The sequence below is a fragment of the Vulpes vulpes genome, chromosome 2 (genome assembly GCF_048418805.1).
Source record: "Vulpes vulpes isolate BD-2025 chromosome 2, VulVul3, whole genome shotgun sequence".
Classification (NCBI taxonomy): domain Eukaryota; kingdom Metazoa; phylum Chordata; class Mammalia; order Carnivora; family Canidae; genus Vulpes; species Vulpes vulpes.
Window position 1 is genome coordinate 2,366,923 of NC_132781.1, and position 19,650 is coordinate 2,386,572.

The 19,650-nt window shown below is 61.0% G+C and overlaps 1 protein-coding gene across 10 annotated transcripts in view; it reads left to right on the forward strand.

Annotated features, from left to right (window-relative positions):
- Nucleotides 1–17,266, forward strand: part of TBC1D16 (TBC1 domain family member 16) — a 74,936-nt gene extending 57,670 nt beyond the window's left edge. For 2 of the 10 annotated variants that reach the window (XM_025999900.2, XM_072746464.1), the window contains exons 4-12: nt 4,668–4,829; nt 5,691–5,838; nt 6,800–6,967; nt 7,438–7,586; nt 8,040–8,174; nt 8,969–9,155; nt 10,954–11,133; nt 13,680–13,826; nt 14,455–17,266. In XM_025999900.2, coding sequence (XP_025855685.2) covers nt 4,668–4,829; nt 5,691–5,838; nt 6,800–6,967; nt 7,438–7,586; nt 8,040–8,174; nt 8,969–9,155; nt 10,954–11,133; nt 13,680–13,826; nt 14,455–14,703 — 1,525 coding nt within the window. In that variant the 3' untranslated portion in view covers nt 14,704–17,266. Of the gene's footprint in view, nt 1–4,631; nt 4,830–5,690; nt 5,839–6,799; nt 6,968–7,437; nt 7,587–8,039; nt 8,175–8,968; nt 9,156–10,953; nt 11,134–11,306; nt 13,827–14,131; nt 14,264–14,454 lie in introns of all 10 variants that reach the window. The other 8 variants (XM_025999898.2, XM_072746467.1, XM_025999901.2 and 5 more) reach the window with 5 other exon arrangements.
- Nucleotides 17,267–19,650: the final 2,384 nt, after the last annotated feature.

Genomic DNA, 19,650 nt, shown 5'->3' on the forward strand with positions numbered 1-19,650 from the left:
GGGATTAGGGCTGCCAACCCGCACTCCTCCAATCGACATATAACTGGAACACCTGGGTGGCTCAGTGGATGAGTGTCTGCCTTCGTCTCAGGGCCTGATCCCAGAGTCCTGGGATCGAGTCCCACATAGGGCTTCCCGCAGGGAGCCTGCTTCTCCCTCTCTGTGTCTCTCATAAGTAAGTAAATAAAATCTTTAACAACAACAAAAACAACAAAATCCACATAGAACTTTTGACTCTCCAAAAACTTAATGTCTAATAGCCTACTGCTGATCAATATCATAAAAAGTTGAGTCAAGTAACACATATTTTGTATATTATATGTATTATATACTGTATTTTTGCAATAAAATGAGCTAGAGAAAAGAAAATGTTATTAAGAAAATCATAAGGAAGAGAAAATACACTTACAGTCCTGGACTAGTTTATGGGGAAAAAGTCTGCATGAAGTGGTCCCATGCAGTTCAAACCTGTATTGTTCAAGGGTTATCTGTGGTGTCACTGCCCTGAAAACCCTCCATGCTTTGCCTGTTTATCCCTTCTCCTGCCCCCAATCCCTGACAACCACAAATCCTTTAGCCATGTCCATCAGTTCTGCCTTTTCCAGAATCACAATCTGTAGCATTTCCAGGCTAGCATCCGGGTATCTTTCACTTAGTGATATGCATTTGAGGTTCCTCCATGTCTTTTCATGGCTTGATAACTCATTTCTTTTTGGTGCTGAATGATACTCCCTTGTCTGGACGGACTGAAGTTTGCTTATTCATCCACCTGCTAAAGGACATCGTGCTTGCTTCCAAGTTTTGGAAATTACGAGGGGCCACCAAAGGGTGGCATTATCTCCAGCCCCTTCCCCACCTCCAGCAGCGTTCCACACGCACACAGCACCACCTCCAAACCCTGCACGCCCTCTCACCCCGTGGGGCAGGCCCAGGTTTCCAGAAAACAGATCCAGAGGGGAGACTCACTCTGGCAGAGTCCGGGCTGGAAGAGTCCCTGCTCCGCTGCTGCAGCCGGGGCACTGGTTCCCTGCGGGGGGAAGGGGCCGATTTCAAGCCAGGAAAAAGCCCCAGAGACAGGATCTTCCACACACCCTCCAGGGGCAGCTTGTCTCCAGGCAGAAGGCTGCTTATCCTCTGCCATGACTCCTGAGGGGGAAATTATTTGCATGAATTCATTGATTGATCCATTAACTCAAGACGCTATGCTTGGGACCTACCACCGGGGTTCACTGGACTTACTGTTTTATCCAACTCAGAAGGCTCAGGATGAAGAAAAACAAGAGCAAATTTAGAAGTTTGGATATTTTAAAAACATTAAAATCCAGCCCCAATGCCTCTTTGACCTTGAGAACCACAACAGTTTTGGAGGTTTTCTCCTCCTCACTCCAGCTTTCTCTGAATAGAGACCCTTCCTATGATATGCCGGTTCTCTGCTGCCGTGTAACAAATGACTCCAACCCTTAACAAATGACTCCAACCCTTAGCAGCTTAAAAACAACCCCGTCTTATTGGCTGGCAGTTCTGGCTGGCCCGGGCTGAGTCACGGACACCGCTGGGCACTCAGCAGCTGTAGCTGGTGCGGGGAGGGGCTGAAATGGCCTCTGTCCACAAGGTCTGGGGGCTGCGCTGCTGCTGTGGGCAGGTTGCTCCCCCTCCTGCCTCCTGGTCCCCTGCCACCTGTGCCCGGGCTTCCTTACGTGGCAGCCGCCCAGCAGTGGGCGAGCCTGCCGCCAGGCTCCTGAGGCCAGGTCTGGACGCCAAGGTCACTCATGCCACATCCCCTAGGCCAAAGCATCAGGGGTGGGGACGCGCCCACCACCCTCTAGGAGCTGCTGCGGAGAATCCCAGAGGCTGCGTCTAATCTCCACCCACCTGATGTGGCCAAAGTTACTAAGTGGAGAAAGAACTCGCTTTGCATGTTCGGCTGTGACCATGCCGGCTTTGCTCTATTTCGTTTGTTTCTGCATTCGGGTGATCCTCAGAAAACAACAAAAACTGAGAGTTGTCACATTCCTTGGAGTTTAGCGTCTCTCCTGGCTCTATCTGTGACACATTTTTAACTTGTAGTATTTTGGGAGTGATTGCCTAAATAAACCATCCATTTCATTTTAATGCACCACACATAATAATTTTATGAACAACCCAAATTACACACAGCACATTTGAATATGCTTAAAGCCAAACTGTTCTCCATGTGTAAACAGATAAAAAATAAAAACTATGATTTTAGTTTTCTCCAGATCCTTCTTTACTGTTCTTTTTCTACGGCTTCAAAGTTCACAGATGTTTTGCACGTTCGTCCCAGGCTTGGGTATTAAGTGGCCGTGTGTTCTACGCCGGGACCGTGCTGGGAGCTGGCGATGCAGAAGTCACTGAGACACGGTTGTGTCCTCGCGGCAACAGGTCTCAATGGAGAAGCAGGTGTTATGTTAGGTGAAGGAGGTGGCCACAGGGTCATGTGCTATCACAGGCCCTACGCCGTGGAGACCCAAGGCTTCCATCAGCTTTGCTCTGGTTTGAACCCCTGGAACCCTGGTGGTAGGTCCCAAGCATAGTGTCTTGAGTTAATGGATCAATCAATGAATTAATGCAAATAATTTCCCCCTCGGGAGTCGTGGCAGGGGGTAAGCAGCCTTCTGCCTGGAGACAAGCTGCCCCTGGAGGGTGTGTGGAAGACCCTGTCTCTGGGGCTCTTTCCTGGCTTGAAATCGGTCCCTCCCCCGCAGCCCCTGGGGAACCAGTGCCCCGGCTGCAGCAGCAGAGCAGGGACTCTTCCAGCCCGGACTCTGTCAGAGTGAGTCTCCCCCCTGGATCTGTTTTCTGGAAACCTGGGCCCGCCCCACGGGGTGAGAGGGCGTGCAGGGTTTGGAGGTGGAGCTATGTGTGTGTGGAGCGCTGCTGGAGGCGGGGAAGGGGCTGCAGATAATGCCACCCTTTGGTGGCCCCCCCTCTCCAGCCGGTTTGGAGGCGAGCCCGGGATGGGCCGGCCAGCCTGGGAAGCATGCAGAGCCCACGAACTCCCAGCCGCGGGGGCCTCATTGTTCAATAAGCAGATTATGAGATGCTGCATCAAGTGGCGTGGTGGGGGGCTGTCCTCAGGCCCGAGACTTGCCTTGTTTTGCACACAATGATCGTGTAACGCAACCCGGTCAGGGTCCACGCTGCAAGGCTGCGCCTGCCTCAGCCTCTTTGGGTCTGAGTGTGCTGCTCGGCCGCAGTGGATCAGCTCATCCGCCTCCCTTCCCGCGCAGCTGCCTATGTGCACCGGAGCCTGTCCCGTTGGAAAGCCCAGGGGCCCCACGGAACAGCAGGACCGGCTCAGCCCCCTTCCTAAGACAGGGAGGGAAGTAAAGCCGCTGTGTCCTGCACGCCAGGCTGGTTATTGTTCTAGAAGCAGCAAAGGTTCTAAAAAGCCAGTCTTTCTCTTTGAGGAAGTTCCAAGTCACTGGGGATTGTGCTCGAACCACCCAAAGTGACTTTGTGTGGAGACCTGGTGCCTTTTGGAGGAAGAGATGCCTCGGGGCTGAAACAGGGAGGCACGATAATCAATCGCTGTCGGGTCTCTGTAGGATGCTGGGGTCGGGCCTGGAACGGATGCTTGCCTTTACTCCGGTTACGTTTCCGCGGTACTTGCTAGATATTGCCGTTAAATCTCAAGAGGTGGCATTTAACCTGTGGTGTGGCTGAACCCGAGGAATAAGATATTTCGCAGCTAGGGTTTTAAACAAATTCATGAACTAAAAAAAAAAAAGAAAAAAAAGCATAAGTGGGGTTGTGTAGCTGAATTTGGAACTTCAAGGCAATAAAATATGCTGGTGAGGACCTGAGCCGCAGAGCGCGGCTTCAAGTCCCAGCTGCAGCACCTGCTAGCTGGGTGACCTCGGGCAAGCCACTTAACCCCTCTGGGCCTCAGTTCCTCTCTTCTGTACAATGAGGGTAATGACATCACACATTGTGAAGGATTGTTGTGAGGATTATAGGTAATAAATGCACATGAGAAGTGGGTAATACAGAGCCAGGCCCATTCTGAGTGGCCTAATATATGTTCGTGATTCATATTATGAGTATCAATAGCCCTCGTGTTTTCTTACTGAACCGTAAACTGAACCAGCTTTTTTTTTCAGGAAAATAGTGAACTTAACGAAACTTAAACAGAAGCCCCATGCTGTTCATGAAACAGCTTCTCCTAGGGAACTCTGAGGACCAGGGTGCCCGGTGCCCAGCGCTCTGCTGCCGTTAATCCTACGTGAAGCCCTGGCACCATCCTCACGTTGCACCTGTAGACACAAAGGCTCAAAGGGGCTTGGTGACCTGCCCGAGGTCTCCCTGCCTCGGTGACCTCATCAGGGTGACCTCATCTGTCATTAGGTCAGGTTACTGCCTCGGTTGAGCTGGGGTGCAGTTTGGTCATACACATGCTTCCCCTTCCACACAAGAACGGGACTGGGCATGACTGTGATAGGCCTCATTCATTCGTTCATTCATTCATTCATTCATTCACGGGCGCCTGCGGAGTGCCCACCACCCGTGTGGCACCTCCCGTCATGTCTGTGTGTGGGTTTGAGCCTGGGCCCACGTTTAAATGTTTCCCCTACGCCCTCCCTGCCCTGCCCCCGTGGCTGCACGGACAGGGAACCACGTGGCCATCCCACGACCTGCCCCACCAGCTCCCCCTCGGGCGCCGATGCCCACCTGCGGTTCCCGGACGGCACCGGCCTCCTGCAGACCCCACGCTGGGATGAGCCGCAGAGGGCCTGTGCCCTGGAGCAGATCTGCGGGGTGTTCCGCGTCGACCTGGGACAAATGCGCTCCCTCCGCCTCTTCTTCAGGTGAGAGCCTCTCTGGGCAGCTTCCTGGAAGCTGGCTGATGGTACAGGTGTCCCGGCGGGCGGGGCTTCAGGTCCAGGGCCGTGCTGGCCTTCCCAGCTGTTTGCTCCCTAAGCTCGGGGGCAGGGGTACCCCGCGATGGCTGCCGCCGGGGAGCAGGTGGGGGCAGCTCTCAGGCTCTTCCAGGTCCCTCAGGGTGATGGGGGCCGCACAGAGAGCGGCTACAGGTGCTCCCAGCCACCTTTCTCGTGGTGGGCAGACCATCCCTATTAGTGTCCTGTCTAGTAGCCACGTCACATCTCTCCTGGAGGGCACGGTGGCCCAGCTGCAGAGTAGCCCCAAGCTAAGACCTGCATGCGAAGCAGGCATGTCCCTGGAGGGGTCCCGGGCCCAGAGGCACACTCTGGCCCTTTACGGAAAGACAGGCAAGGTTGGGCTGACGGCCCCTTTGGATGTGTAGCAAGCTGCTCTGGAGGAGTCTCCCAGAGTGCCCTCCAGTGCCGCCCCACCTGGGTTCAAAACCGGCTTCCACCTAACGCCATGCACCCCCCGGGTCTCCCAGAGAGGAGGGACCGTCCGGCGGGTGGGGACACCAGGCCCCTGGGCAGCCCTCCAGGGAGCCAGGACAGTCCTCCTTCCCAGCCTCCCCAGGAGAGGCTTGTTTGGCCTTCTTCAGCCAAGGGGGGTGGTGGCTTGTGTGCGGGTGTAACGCTGTCCCCCTGCGGCCAGCAGCCAAACTCCGCGGGGCCTTCCTGTTTCCTGCCTCTGAGGTCAGTGATAGGGGCCTCTGATTATACTTGGAAATAAAAGCCCCGTGTTTCCACATTCATCGCTCCGTCCTCCCCCCTCCCGCGGCGGCTCAGCGATGAGGCCTGCACCAGCGGCCAGCTGGTCATCGCCAGCCGGGAGAGCCAGTACAAGGTGTTCCACTTCCACCACGGCGGCCTGGACAAGCTGTCCGACGTGTTTCAGCAGTGGAAGTACTGCGCCGAGACGCATCTCAAGGACCAGGTACCCCGGGGGGGCAGAGGGCGATGCCTGGGGGCGGAGGTGGGGGAGGGGAGGGGAGGCCCCACCCCGGGACTCACTGGGCTGCCCGCACCGCCCACAGGGGGCCAGGGCCTCCCCGCACCAAGCACTCGCAGGGCGTGACCCTCAGTGGCCCAGGGCGGCCCCTGGTCTCTGGGTGGCTGATAGAGCAGCGACTTCGGATCTGAAGCAGATGCCTGGGTCTTCTTGTAAAGTCAGAGCTCTGCACTTGAAAAATCATGTTTTGACAAGGCTTCCTGCCATATTTTGCTCAATCTACATACAAATGTAATAAGAGCTCTTTAATTATCTGTTCAAGATACTGTATGTGCTTATTAGGACGGGGCTGGCTTGAAGATCCCCTTCCTTCCCACAGAGCCTCCTGCTGGCTCCCCTTATTACAGTAGTGTGGCTTGCTTTTCCCCCTACATTGAACAACCTTTGATTTTTGAATTAAATGTCAGCTGCAGTTTTGCCCTGGATTCGTGACTGCCCGTGGAGACAACCTGACAGGCGGGCTCCCTGCTCGGGGAACAGCGGTCCCTTTGTTTGTGACCAATCACATGTAATTTATTGCAGGCCCTCCCGGCAGAGGGAAGTTGGGCCGAACGAGGCATTAATTCCGTTTTTGCGGCCGGGGGTCGCAGGGAGAGTGGGGGAGGCGGCGAGGGGGCGGCGGTCGTTTGCTGGGTCGGTCGGTGGGAGTGGGCCCGGGAGCCCAGCGACCCGGGAAACCGATGTTAAGATGAAGGTATTTTCATTTTAATTGCATCTAATTACACTTGCCATTTAGGGGTTTGTATGGGGGGAGAGCGGGTCCCCCCTCCTTGCAGGGGGGAGAGAGAGGGAGGCTTCCCTGTCCCGGGAGAGCGGGAGAGCGAGCGCGTGGGCTTCGGCAGCCTGCCCGCGAGGTGCTTATCTCCCTGAGTCTCGTCCTGGCCAGCAGGTCGCCGACGAGAAGACGTGCATGCAGTTCTCCATCCGACGCCCCAAACTGCCCTCCTCCGAGACGCACCCCGAGGAGAGCATGTACAAGAGACTGGACGTGGCGGCCTGGCTGCGCCACCTGAACGAGCTGGGCCAGGTGGAGGAGGGCTACAAGCTGCGCAAGGTGAGCCGGGGGCACCCAGGGCCACCTCCCCGGCGGGGGGGGGGGGGGGTGCCAGCCCCTCGCACGCGAGGAGGCGCCGTGTGAGCCCGCCGATAAAGCAATCAAAGGCTCTGCGTTGAAAAGCAAACCTCCGGAGCGGGTTTGGGGGACCCGGCGTCAGCCTGCATAGAAGAGCTCCGGTGAAATGCAGCTTCCAAAACCGGGATTAGGCCATGACGTGAGAACGACACGATAATCTGAGCGCCACACCAGGGTGGGCATTGACATTGAAATGAGCCTGGTTGTGTCCTGTATGGGAATGGAGGGCCGCCACTTTCCCCTCCAAACATGTGCAAATCACAGCGACCTGAATCAAGGCATCAGTTGTCACCCAGGCACAGCACAGCCACCAAAACACAAATCTCCGGGGACTGGGGGTGCTCTGAGCCGCCCCGTCTCGGCCCCTCCCCAACCTTTGCCGCTTCCTGCAGGCCATTTTCTTCGGCGGCATTGATGTGTCAATCCGGGGGGAGGTCTGGCCCTTCCTGCTGCGATATTACAGCCACGAGTCCACGTCTCAGGAGCGGGAGGCTCTGCGGGCGCAGAAGCGCCGGGAATACGCCGAGATCCAGCAGAAGAGGTAAGGGCGCCCCGCCCCGGCCGCTGGGGGGTCGGGGGTGTCCGCCAAAGAGGTGCAATCCCGCTTTGACAGTGTGGACCGTGACCCAGACTTTCTTTGGACAGTGGGTCCCAGGCACAGAGGGATGGGCTCGGACCAGTGCCGTCACCCGGCCCCCGCTCTTGGCCTCAGTGCTCCCCAGCTCTGTGTCAAGGGTTGAGAGCCCCTTGTCACCGGACTTCACAGGGCACCGGCCCCCCGCTGAGAGTACAACCGGCTGCAGGGGGGGCGGGGCAGGGGTCTCTCCCAGCCTGGCTGACCCCGGGCTGCTCCCCAACGCTGGATAACTGCACACACACCCCCGTTAGTGGGGAGCCCCCATGGGGAGCAGGGGTGGGGAGGAGCAGGCCCTGCCTGCAGCCTGCACACTGGCGCTGCTCGCTGAGCCCCTGCGAACCCTCTGCTCCGTGCCAGGCTCTCCATGACCCCTGAGGAGCACAGAGCATTCTGGCGCAACGTGCAGTTCACGGTGGACAAGGACGTGGTCCGGACGGATCGGAGCAACCAGTTCTTCCGGGGCGAAGACAATCCAAACGTGGAGAGCATGAGGTATGCGCCGTCCCTGGCCAGCGAGGTCCCCTGAGAGGAGGAGAGCCCGTCACCCCCATTTCACTTCCTCCCCTGCCTCTGTGAGTGTCACCTTACCCCCAGGGCCTCAGCCAGCCGCCTGGGAAGGAAAGGAGAGGCAGCACTTCTGCAGGGGTGGGGGGCTGTCCAGGTTCATACCATCGACTCCCCGGAAGCAGAGGATTGTTAGCTATTTTAGGCCACGTCAGTCAACGTCTTGTGGCCACAGCGTCCCCCGGGGGGCCCTGTAGGTTCCAGCAAAGCCTCCCGTGCCCTGGGCATCCTCAAGCCTGTGTCCGCTTGGCTCCCACCAGCCCCGGATGGGCCTCCCCGGAGCCTCCCAACGGGTGGTCCTCCGGCCGATAAAACCACACAGAGCCCGAGGCTGGCATCTTTGACATTCTGCTGCCTGGCGAATGATTGCACAAAATTAGCAGCCCGTAAAAATGTCCCTGCCAGCCCACCCTTTGTCACCAGCGGGCCACCACTAAGAAATTCAGACCCCCATTCGTCTTGTCCCTGCCCTGGAGGTCTGGGCCTGGCAGGGGGCTACTGTAGGCCCCTCCATTTCCCTAGACGCTGAAGACGGTCCCCAGAGCCCCGCCTTCTGGCCCCGAGATCGAGGTGAAGTGGGGAGAGGCGGGGAGGGGGATCCTGGCAGTCTGGGGCCTCCAGCCTGGAGTTCTTCCTCCCACGGGCGACACCAAGCCGCCCGGGCTGCGCTGAGGCCCCGCTCTCTGCTGACTCCCTCCCTGCTCTCTGCCCTGCGTCACCAGGAGGATCCTGCTGAACTACGCCGTGTACAACCCGGCCATCGGCTACTTCCAGGGCATGTCAGACCTCGTGGCGCCCATCCTGGCCGAGGTCCTGGACGAATCGGACACCTTCTGGTGCTTTGTGGGTTTGATGCAGAACACGATCTTCGTCAGCTCTCCTCGGGACGAGGACATGGAGAAACAGCTGGTGAGGCTGGGGGATGCGGGCTACAGCACGCTGGGGGACAGCACGCTGCCTCCTGCCCCTGCTGCCAGAGGTCTCAGGGGCCACCGATGGGGCCTGGCGGCTCAGCCCTGGGCCACGGGGAAGGCCCAGCTCCCTGAATGCTATTCCTTGGTCCCCACCCCATGCTCCCTGCAGGCTGGGCTTGCAGGGAGGCCCCTCCCCTGGTGACCTGCTGCCTCCCTGCATGTGGCCTCCCAGCCCAGGCTTCTGGTGGAGTGAGGAGGGGGAGGCCCACCACGCCCAGCCCTGTGCTGTACAGAACGGGCCCCCAGCTACATCTGGGCTGCTCCCTGCAGGGCTCCAACACGGGATGCGGGAGTGGGAGGGGCTCCTGAAGCCACCCTGGGGGCCCCCTGGGCAGTCGCCTTGCCCCATTCAGGGCCGCAGGCCTCCCCTCTGTGCCCAGCCAGCACGCCCCCTCCTCAGGGCCTCCCCTAACCTGCACGGACCCGGCGGCTCTGAGTGTTGGGGCAGGGGACAGCAGAGCCAGTGAGACAGGGCCTGTGTGTTCCAAACACCTGCCGGGTGCCGGGTGGAGGGCACTGGGATGTGGCCTGGGCCTTCCAGTCCCAAAGAGAGCCCCGGCCTGGAAGCTGACGGAGACGGGCAGCAAGGCCAGCAGGGCAGGCTGCACCTGGGATCTGCCCAGACTTGGCCGAGCACAGGTTCGGGCAGCCAGACTGTGTGGCCTGGTCTTTTGGGACCAGACATGTCAGGTGCAATGAGGACAGAGCTGAGTGGAGCCGCTCGAATGCCAGGGCCAGGGACTGTCTGTGAACGGGGAGCAGAGCACAGCGGGGGATCTGAGGATGAGGGAGCCAGGACCGGGAGGTGTGGCTTGGAAGGGGAGGGGACGTCCCCGTGGGGCCAGGGAGGGGTAAGCTGCGTGCGTGCGTGGTCTCGACCCTGTGGTGGGCCGCAGGGTGCAGAAACTGGCCAGTGGGAAAGGATCCTCAGAATCAGCCCCTAGGAGGGCCGGTGCCCCAGCAGCTGTCTCCAGCGGGAATGACGGGAGGGGCCTGTGAGTCACAGAGCCCTGGCCCAGGCGCCCCCCACCCCCAGCCACCCCCTAGCTGCCCTCTCTCCGCATCGCATCGGCCCTGGGATGTCAGGTTTCCACGGCACCTAGGGAGGTAATTACGGGGTCTGACACGATTCGCCCCTGACGGGCTCATGCCGCACACGGCCCCGTGACTCATTAGCTGCCGGAGATGGATATTCTAAGGGCGCTGAAGTCAGCAGCCCGAGCTGGGCGCTGCCAGAAGTAGCCTGATGTCGTCCCTCACCCCCCACGTCACTGGGTGGTGACCGTGAGTGCAGGAGTGGAGCGCTGTGAGGCTCAGAAATGCCCCCTCCCCGCTCTAAGTCGACTCTGGAAGACGATGGGTCTTGGTGATGGGAAGGTGGTTGGGCTGGGGGTGCCACGCACGATCTGCTCGTCTTCCCAGGAGGAGGGAGCGGCAGAGACAGCCCTGTGCAGTGGCTGAGGCCCAGAGAGCTTCCCCGGCCACAGCAGGGCACCAGGCCCTGGACTGTGCCCCCAGAACAGTCTGAAATCTGGGATAAACTAGCCAAGACGAGTGTGAGTCCGATTCCAGCAGCAGAATAAAGGAAGCAGGTGCAGACACACCCAGCCGGTGGGGACCTGGTGCTCGACGTGTGCACTCCCGGGGTTGGGGGGCCCGAGGAAGGGTCCCAGAGGGAGTGGGCATCTCGGGCAGAGCCTGGGGGGACTCACTGGTCCTGGCCTCGCCCCCAGCTCTACCTGCGGGAGCTGCTGCGGCTGACACACCTGCGCTTCTACCAGCACCTGGTCTCCCTGGGCGAGGACGGCCTGCAGATGCTCTTTTGCCACCGCTGGCTGCTGCTCTGCTTCAAGCGCGAGTTCCCCGAGGCGGAGGCCCTGCGGATCTGGGAGGCCTGCTGGGCCCACTACCAGGTGAGCCGGGGCGAGGCTCCAGGCACCGGTCACCAGCGGCGCCCTGCAAGGAGGGCGGGGGTCTGCATGACCATGCACCTGCCCCGGGGTCCCCCCCTCTGCAACCCCAGCCTCCACATCAGGGGACTGCCTTCTAGTCCCTCCCTCATCCAGTCCCTGGGGGCTGGCTTCAGACCTGCAGCTCGCCTCCCAAGTCACCGAAACAGATGCGAATGGCCCACTGACTGTGCTCATTACCACGTCCTGGGGCCGAGCTCCCTGCTGCCACAACCAATCAGTGTGAAAGACATCCCTGACGGTGAGCAGGCCTCCTGCAGCCCAGGCCGCAAGAACCCCGGCCCTCCTTCCCTGCTCAGGACGGCTCAGGGAAAGAGCCTCCGACCCTGCATCCCCGTCAGCCCCTCTGGAGAGCCCAGGACCCCACTGTCCCACCCTCCACCCCCAGATTTCCACTTGCAGTCCGCTGTTCTCAGAGCCTCCTCTGCAAACCCCCTGAGAGCATGGGGCCCTGTCACACGGCTTTAACACCCAAATTAACAACAAGCTGGCGATGTTAAAGGATGGACAAGTCTCTTTTGATCCATCAACCTTAAAAAAAAAATAGTATTGACGCATCCGTGAGGTGGCCAGGATCCTTTCTGCAAGAGCCGGCTTTGTGCTCACGGTGCAAGCCAGGCAGCTTCCTTAGGCCTTGTGGGTAGAGGGGACGCCCCGGCAGCCAGCCTGCTCCACCCTTACTGATGGCGCAGGAGGAGCATTCGTGGCCGAAGAGGCCACGCTGGGGCCATAAGCCGTCTCTGTGTCCGCCAGCCCCGTGTGCCCTCCGCGTGTGCCCTCGCCCCTGGCCCGGGTCTGGCTGTGCTGACCGCCTGGATGAGGGCGCTTGGCGTGTACGTTCAGGGTGAACCATCTGCATTCATCAAAGGACGCGCAGCGTGGATGGTCCGAGACACTGGATCACGTGTATTTTTTTGACTCGAGTCTGCTCTGCGGGGCTTCCTTGTCTGTTCCCAGCAGCGGATTTGCCACCCTCATTATATCGTGTTTGGGCCTCACGTTGCAGTGTCCCCCACCGCCGGGGCCACGTGGCACGGTGATTTTGATCACTGAGCTCTGTCTACATCCCAAGTTTCATGAAATCTAGGGGAAACTACGGGAGAGGCCCGCCTGGACGTCTCCGGTAGCCACCATTCTGCTTGAACTTGCCGCACATCAAGTTTATGCCTTTCAGATCCTGGACCGAATTTGGCCACGTTGGCCCCTCCCCTTGACCACATTAGTGGCACGGGGGTGGGGAGGTGGTCAGATGGTGGCAGTGGGAGGAGGCTCTTCGCTTTATGAGTCTTGGGGTGGGGTGGGGGGCTGGACCGCCTCAGGCCTCGACCTGGGAATGGAATTGGGTCCGTCCTGCTGCCCAGCCCCGTGCGGGACATTTCGCTCGCTCGGAGGAGCCGGACAGCCCCCTTCCTGGAATTCTGCCTGCCCCACCCCACCCCACCCCACCCCTGGCCAGAGTTCAAAAGGCTGCCAGAGGGTCGTTCCGAGCCAAAGCAAGACCATTTCCAGATTAGTTCAAAGGAAGGGGCCGGGCGGCCCCGGTGGGGGGGACAGTCGGCCCAGAGCAGGCTGGCGTGGGGTGCTGGCTGACCCAAGCCTCTGCCGGAACCGTGGGCTCCACTGGGCCGGCCCAGCTGTCCCATCTGGGCGGCCGGTTGACATCAGGAGACTAAACACGAGCTTCCTGATGCTCCTTGCTCTTCCTCTGCCCTCGGGAGCCAGTGTGAGTCAAAGGCAGCGTGCTCTCAGAGCATCCGGGCCGCAGAGCACACAGGATGCGCCCCAGTCGAGTGCAAGCCGACCGGGCGCTGGCTTCCTGCCGGGCGCCTGGCGTTGCTGGGCCGTGGCATGAGCTGGTCTCCGAGGCAGGCGGCAGGGTCCTCGCGGAGTCCTTGCAGAGACAGGACAGCAGGATCATCATACCCACCCCGCGGGGCCGGCAGGAGGCTGTCCATCTCCTCTCTGTCGGGATCTTCTCGATTCCTTAGCAACAAACCTAGGAGTCGTGTCTGGGGCAAGCGTTGGGATGTTCAGGCCGGAGGCAGGAAGACCCTGACCCGTGGGAGGTGGCCCACACATTCTCTGTCGCTGGCGTGTTCCCAGACCCACTGGAGAGGATGCCGACCCAGGCTCTGCGCACACCCTCTCGGGCTCTTCTCAGCCCCTCTGTGAACAGGCTTCGGGATGAGCATGGGCCAGCCTTCAGAGGAAGCTTGCTCGTGGCCCCTGTGATGGAGGGCACCCAGAGGGCTCCCAGAGGAACAGCAGCCCGTGGGTGGCACGAGCTCTGTCCCTTCTGCGTGTCACAGCAGCCTCTGGGTGCGGGTACCGCCCCTGAGCCCCATGTCGGGGGGGGGGGGTGTGGACAGGGCAAAAGAGGCATGTGGCTTGCCCAGGAGCCCAGGAGCCCAGCCTCACCCCACGCCTCTCCACTCAGCCTCCACCTGAGGGCTCATCTGAACCCTGCTGTCCTTCCCCCCTCCCCCCAGACCGATTACTTCCACCTTTTCATCTGCGTGGCCATCGTGGCCATCTACGGGGATGACGTCATCGAACAGCAGCTGGCCACTGACCAGATGCTGCTGCATTTTGGAAACCTGGCCATGCACATGAACGGGGAGCTGGTTCTCAGGAAGGTGAGTGCCTGCCCCCCTCCACGTGGCCCCACCTGCCAGGCTTGCAGGGCCCCGCCCTGGGGCCACCACCGCAGGCACCCCAGCTGGTCCCACCATCAGGCCCGGACACCAGCGCCTCCCCCGCTGCTGCATGGACTGAACAAATTATCCAGCTTGATAGACAGGCCCCCGCCCTCCTTGGGGCACCTCGCTCATGGCCCAGAGCACACAGATTGGGAAGGCAGCTTTGGGGGAGGGTGGCCACGTGTCATCAAGGCTAGTGGAAGGAAGAGGGGACGCTGAGCTTGGCCACCTCCACTTCCCAGACCCCACTGGCGATGCCACCCGTGAAAGCTCTGTGGTGGTCTTCGGGGGCTGTAAGGAGCCACCCAGGCGCCAGCGGTCACATGGGTAGGAAGAGGGCACGGCGCTGCCCAGGACCCTGCAGAGGTTGAAAGGTAAAGGTGCAGGGCCAGGGGAGCGCTGGGGCATCCTGGCCGGGGGCTGAGTCGCAGGGGACAGACGGGAGGGCCTGGACTGCCTGCCGCTGAGGCGGGACCCTCGGTGGCACCTGGCCACCCTGCTCACCCCTTGGGGGACGGCCCTCGGGAGCCTGCCCCAGCCCCCACCACCTGTCCTCTCTTCGCAGGCCAGGAGTCTCCTGCACCAGTTCCGCCTCCTGCCCCGCATCCCCTGCAGCCTGCACGACTTGTGTAAGCTGTGTGGGACCGGCATGTGGGACAGCGGGTACATACCCGCTGTGGAATGCACGGGCCACCACCCGGGGTCGGAGAGCTGCCCGTATGGGGGCACGGTGGAGACACCTTCGCCCAAGCCCCCCAGAGAAGGCAAGAAGGGCCCAAAGATGCCTCGGGAAGGCTTCGGTTTCCGCAGATAGGGTGGGCTCCCTGTGCCGGATGAAGGTGGAGGGGACCTCCGCAGAGGTCCTGGGCATGTGGGAGGGGGTGGGGATGGTAGAAACAGAAGGAACAAGACTTGGGGCAACAGGAAGGGATCCTTTTCGTGTTAATGACATAAGCAGAGCCTTGAAGTGACAGCTGCCCAGAGAAGAGTCACCTCCCAAAATGGGACCGGAATGTGCGGCCGTTCCTCCTGGAGCGGCAGGCTGGCTGGGTTCTCGGGGTGCCTGCCTCTGAGCCCGGGGCATCTTTGCACACCAGACATGCCTCTATCAGGCCCCATTTTCTGAGCGGGCCAGTCTCACTTTGCACAGCTTCAAAGCTGCTATGAAGAGATCTGGAAAAAAAAAAAAGAAAAAGAAAGAGAGAAAAAAAAAGAAAAAAAGCGCGGTGACTACGGGATGGACAGGTGGAGGCGCAGTGGAGGGTCTGAGAAGCTGGGGGCTCTTCTGTGTCCACTTAAACATTCTTTGCTCCTGGTACGTGAAGGAAGCTGCCCGCCTGAGCCCGAGCCACGGCTGTTGGGGGTGGTTGGACCCCTCTCCCATAGTTGGGGGCCTCCTGCATGAGGGTGTGTGACGTTTAGGGTCAGCCTGGCCACACACAGCTGGTGGCTGGGGGCTGCGTGGGCTGGGCCACGTGCACAGGCCAAATCTGCGATGTGTGGGGGACGCGGGAGCCCGTGAACTGAGCAGCCTGACAAGGGTGCCCGGGAGGCCCAGTGGGGCTCCCGCTTCCCTTTGGGGCCTGCGCGGCGTGAACGTGGGCCCCGTGCGTGTCAGCTTCTCAGGTGGCTGAGCTCAGCGGCGACTCGCTCACCCTACGGTGGCCAGCCCTCGGGACCCCCGCCTCCCGGAGCTTTAGGTCAGCTGCTGCTCCTTTGGGCGTTAGCGAGGGACGGAGGAGGACGTGGGAGGGCCCCAGCCTGCCGAGGAGCATCCAGCCGTCTGCACCGAAAGCCGCTTCTTGAGCTGCTGGGATCTTGGAGGCTGGAGTCCTTCCCTGAATCTCCTGCTCACCCTCGAAGTGCCCAGGGTCCTGGTGGAGACACAGCCTCCCCTGGGGCTTCTTCCTGCCCTCAGCTCTGCTCCCCGGAGCGCGAGCGGCACTGCTGCTGCTGCTGCTGCCACTTTAAAAAGACGCTTACGGACACAAGGGAGGACATTACCCACCTCCTCCCTCCTGAGCTTCTCCGTGACCCCACTATGTCCTCCGGCAGGCAAGGAGACCGAGACTGGCACCTCTGAGTTCCCAGAGCCCTCTGGGGAGAGTCTCCTGGAGCCGCCTCGGTCCCCAGATCCTTCAGTCCAGCCGCAGGGTCCAGGCTGGGTGGGGCCGGACTTGTCACCTGCCCTGCCTCGCGGCAAAGGGGCATTGCCTTTCTGTGCCGGCCCCCGTGCCCAGGAGTATCAGTTAGCCACCGCCTTGGCAGTGCCACGTAACAAGCAGCCCCCAAAGCCATCTCACCCTAGTCTGAACACCAGCGGTTCAGGCTAGGTACTTCTGGTCCTGGCTGGGGCTTGTTCCCACGTCTGGCGCACCTAATGGTTATGTCCCAGAGGGGTGCTCGCGTGTGTAGGGGTCAGACCTGGCGCTGCTCCATGTTTCCTGCATCCCCCCTGCACGCTAACCCCAGTCAAGGCAAACGTGCAGAAGCAGAAATGCTCAGGTGCCTCCCCAAGCCTTGGGGGAGGCCACACCTGCTGTCATCCCATTGCCAAAGCAAGTCATGGGGTTGGACTCAGCATTGGGGGGGTGGGAGGTGAGAACAGACCCCCCCCCTTTAGCAAGAGGTGCTGCACAATGACGCAGGGAATTCAGAGCATGAGGAACTGGTTGGTACGTCTGACATGCCTTTCCAGGAGATTTCAGTCCAAATAACCCTGTTTGGCAGGGGGGTCCCCTGTCAGGGGCAGGGCGTGTCCCCCTGGGAAGGCTGGAGAGGCCCAAGAGGAAGGAGGATGCTCCTCAGCGCACCCCGTCTGGCAGGATAGCAGCCGTGTATTGTACTGAGATACCTTGTGCCTTTGGGCTGCTGTGCGTGTGTGGGAGGGTGTCCAGGGGTCCCTTCGCTTTAGAGGGTCCTGGGTGTGAAGCATTCATGCTGCATCTCCCGGCTCCCACAGCTCCCCAAGACCTCGTACCAAGTGCCATCCCGCCCTCACTGCTCCCGCCTCACGCCCCTGCACTGCTGAGCTGGGCCCCCGGGAGACCTAACGCCTCTCAGAGCAGCCACAGTCTCGGAAGCCAAGGACCTGGACATGTGGGCTCTTTGAAGAAAGGCTGCTCTGGAGGGCTGGGGAAGGCCCGCCTTACAGGGCTCCCTTAATCTGGGTGCAATTAGAGGAAACCAGCCAAAAACCCTGCGGCCCCAGGATTATTCGCAGCCAGCTAAAGGCATTAGGGTGATAATTCCGTCATTAGACTTCTAGCCTTCCCACCTCCCAAACGTGCAAATATGGGATAATCAGCCCGGCACGGCCATCCTCGGTGATGCTGCTTATTTAACCCATTTTTTTTTTTAAATGACACTTAATGTTATTGGCCGGTGTGCGTGTGCGCGCATACTTAATTTCCCCACCGCTAATGTCTCTGCCGACGATGCAGGATGTCGTCGGGGCCCCTGGGAAGAGAGGGCGCTTTGGATTCGCTCCTGCTGGCACAGACGGGGCAGCGTGGCGGGGGCTCGCCAGCCCGGGGAGGGTTCGTGCTCCCTGGGCAGAGGGGGTGGCAGGAGGATGCTGGGCCCGGGAGGGTGGGGGACGCCCGCGCTGGCGGGCTCGGGGCCTGGTTGGGTGCAGAGGAGAACACTGTGCTATTCCAGAAGGCTCCAGCTCCAGTCCCGGCCAGGAAGGCTTGGAACTCACAAGTTATGGGAAGAGCTGTCCCCGAGCCAGTGGGTGTGGGAGGGACGGACAGGGTGGCGAGGGGCCCCAGCCAGCCCCCGCAGAGGGGAGGGTCTGCGGTCCAGGAGGGGACGGAGGCTCCATCGACAGGATGACGCCCCTGGTCCTCAAACGGAGGCTTTTCCCAGGCGAGGTGGCGGCGGCTGGCGGAGGCCAGCCACACTGAGGTTTGACGGGTGGACGTTTGGAAATGGGGCAGAGACTGTGGGGCGGGGGGGCGCTCTGTGCCCCCCTCCGTTTTTGCGAGCTCCCTGAGCTCCCTCGCCCGTTCCTTGTTTGGCAGAGGTTGGAGCCTGGCGGTCGGCAGGGTGATGGGCATGGGCGCAGGGCGGCGTCCCGAGCAGGCCTCCGCATCGGCTCCCCTCCCTGCAGGGAGGCTGGGGTGTCAGGCCGTCCACCAGGGCGGGCACCAGGGATCCCGCAGCAAAGAGAAGGAAGCGTCTTCCATTTCGTCCAGCAGAGGCCCCCCGGGGCCGCCCTGCCCTGCGAGGCCGGAAGGAAGGGGCATTGCCCCAGGGAGACCTGCCCGCCCCGTGTGCAGGGGTGTGGACGGGTGTGGACCGGGCCAGACGAGGGGCCCGAGGCAAAGGGAGGGACCCGAAGGTGCAGCCTGAGGCTGGACCTGCCACATCCCCAGAGACCCCAAGGAGGCGGACAGCCCAGGATTCCGTTAGCCTGGCGGCCAGGCCGCGCCTTGGAGTAAAAACCGTGTCTGGAAGCTCCGGGCTCAAAGGGAACAGCCCCAAAGGCAAACACATGGCCTCCGTGGTTGTGAAGCCCGAGGCCAGGGCTCCCCTAGGGGGCAAGTGGTCTTGAGCCTCGGTTTCCCCATCTGTAGGATGAGAAGGGTGCCGCCCACCCCACCCCACCCCACCCCACTGACCGTCCATGGGAAAGCTGCCCTGAGGGTGGTTTACCAAGCCCCCGGGGCCTCACCCCGCCACTCAGGGAAAAGAGGCCAGAGCTCGGCCTGCTGCAACCTTGCCCACGCGCAGCCACGTGCCCCCGGACTCCGGAGCTCGTCAGCGAGCCCGCTCCCTCTCACGCCCACCGTGCTGCGTGTACCCCGCCCACGGGAAACCTCTCTGTGCCTCTTCCGTAAAGTTCACCCCACTCCTGCCACCAAGAAAAATCAACCAGGAACCGGAACCCCAGTGACCCTGCAGGACGTCGGTCTGCGTGGGCGTGCAAGGCTCTAGAGCAGGGATGTGGCGCGTGCACGCAGGGTCCTCCCCGTCCACGGTGGAAACCAGCCGAGCTAGGACTGCGGCCTCCCGGGCGGTGCTGGAGGACCAGGAGAGGGGCGACCCTGGGCCTCCGGGAGCAGGGCGGAGGCGCGCGCGGCCTGCGGGCATCTGGTCCTTTAGCTACATCGCGTGGACTTTCTAAGTGGGAAGATGACATGTGTGATTCAGAGAGCTCAAGCCGCTTGGCCATCCTGTCTCCCAGCACGTCTGGTTAGAGGGCGGGGGTCTGCTGTTCAAGGAAAATTTTAATGGACTGTCCGCTATTACCAGCAGATGCCCTGGTCCGTGGCAAGCGGTGCTTTCTCTCTGTTTTGTTCTGTTTTATGAATACAATTACCTGTCAGTCAGGCCCTGCCCCAGGCCCAGGACTGGTCGCTGCGACCCACCCCGTCACCATGGCCCCAACAGTGCTTCCGGCTCTCCTGGATTCCCCTGGAAAGTAAATAAAATCCTATCGACAACAAATGTATGCTGTACGGCGCCTCCGGGAGGTCCGCGGCAGGGCCCGGTGCTGGGCACAGAAGGTCCCCACAGAAGAGCAAGGAAGGCCCTGCTGATGCTTCTCGGGGACTCCAGGATGGGGGGGCGGGGAGCAAGTGGACGGCGGACGGATCGGGGGTGCAGGAGGGCAGGCCAGGGCCTGCAGCGCCCAGAGCAAGGGCGGCTCCTGCCTCCGCCTTGGAGAGGTCGGTGGGAGAGTTAATGAAAGGCTGGGGAAGGCCTGTGAACCCCCGGCAAGTGGGGGCCCCGAGACCGGCCCCAGCGCCTGGAA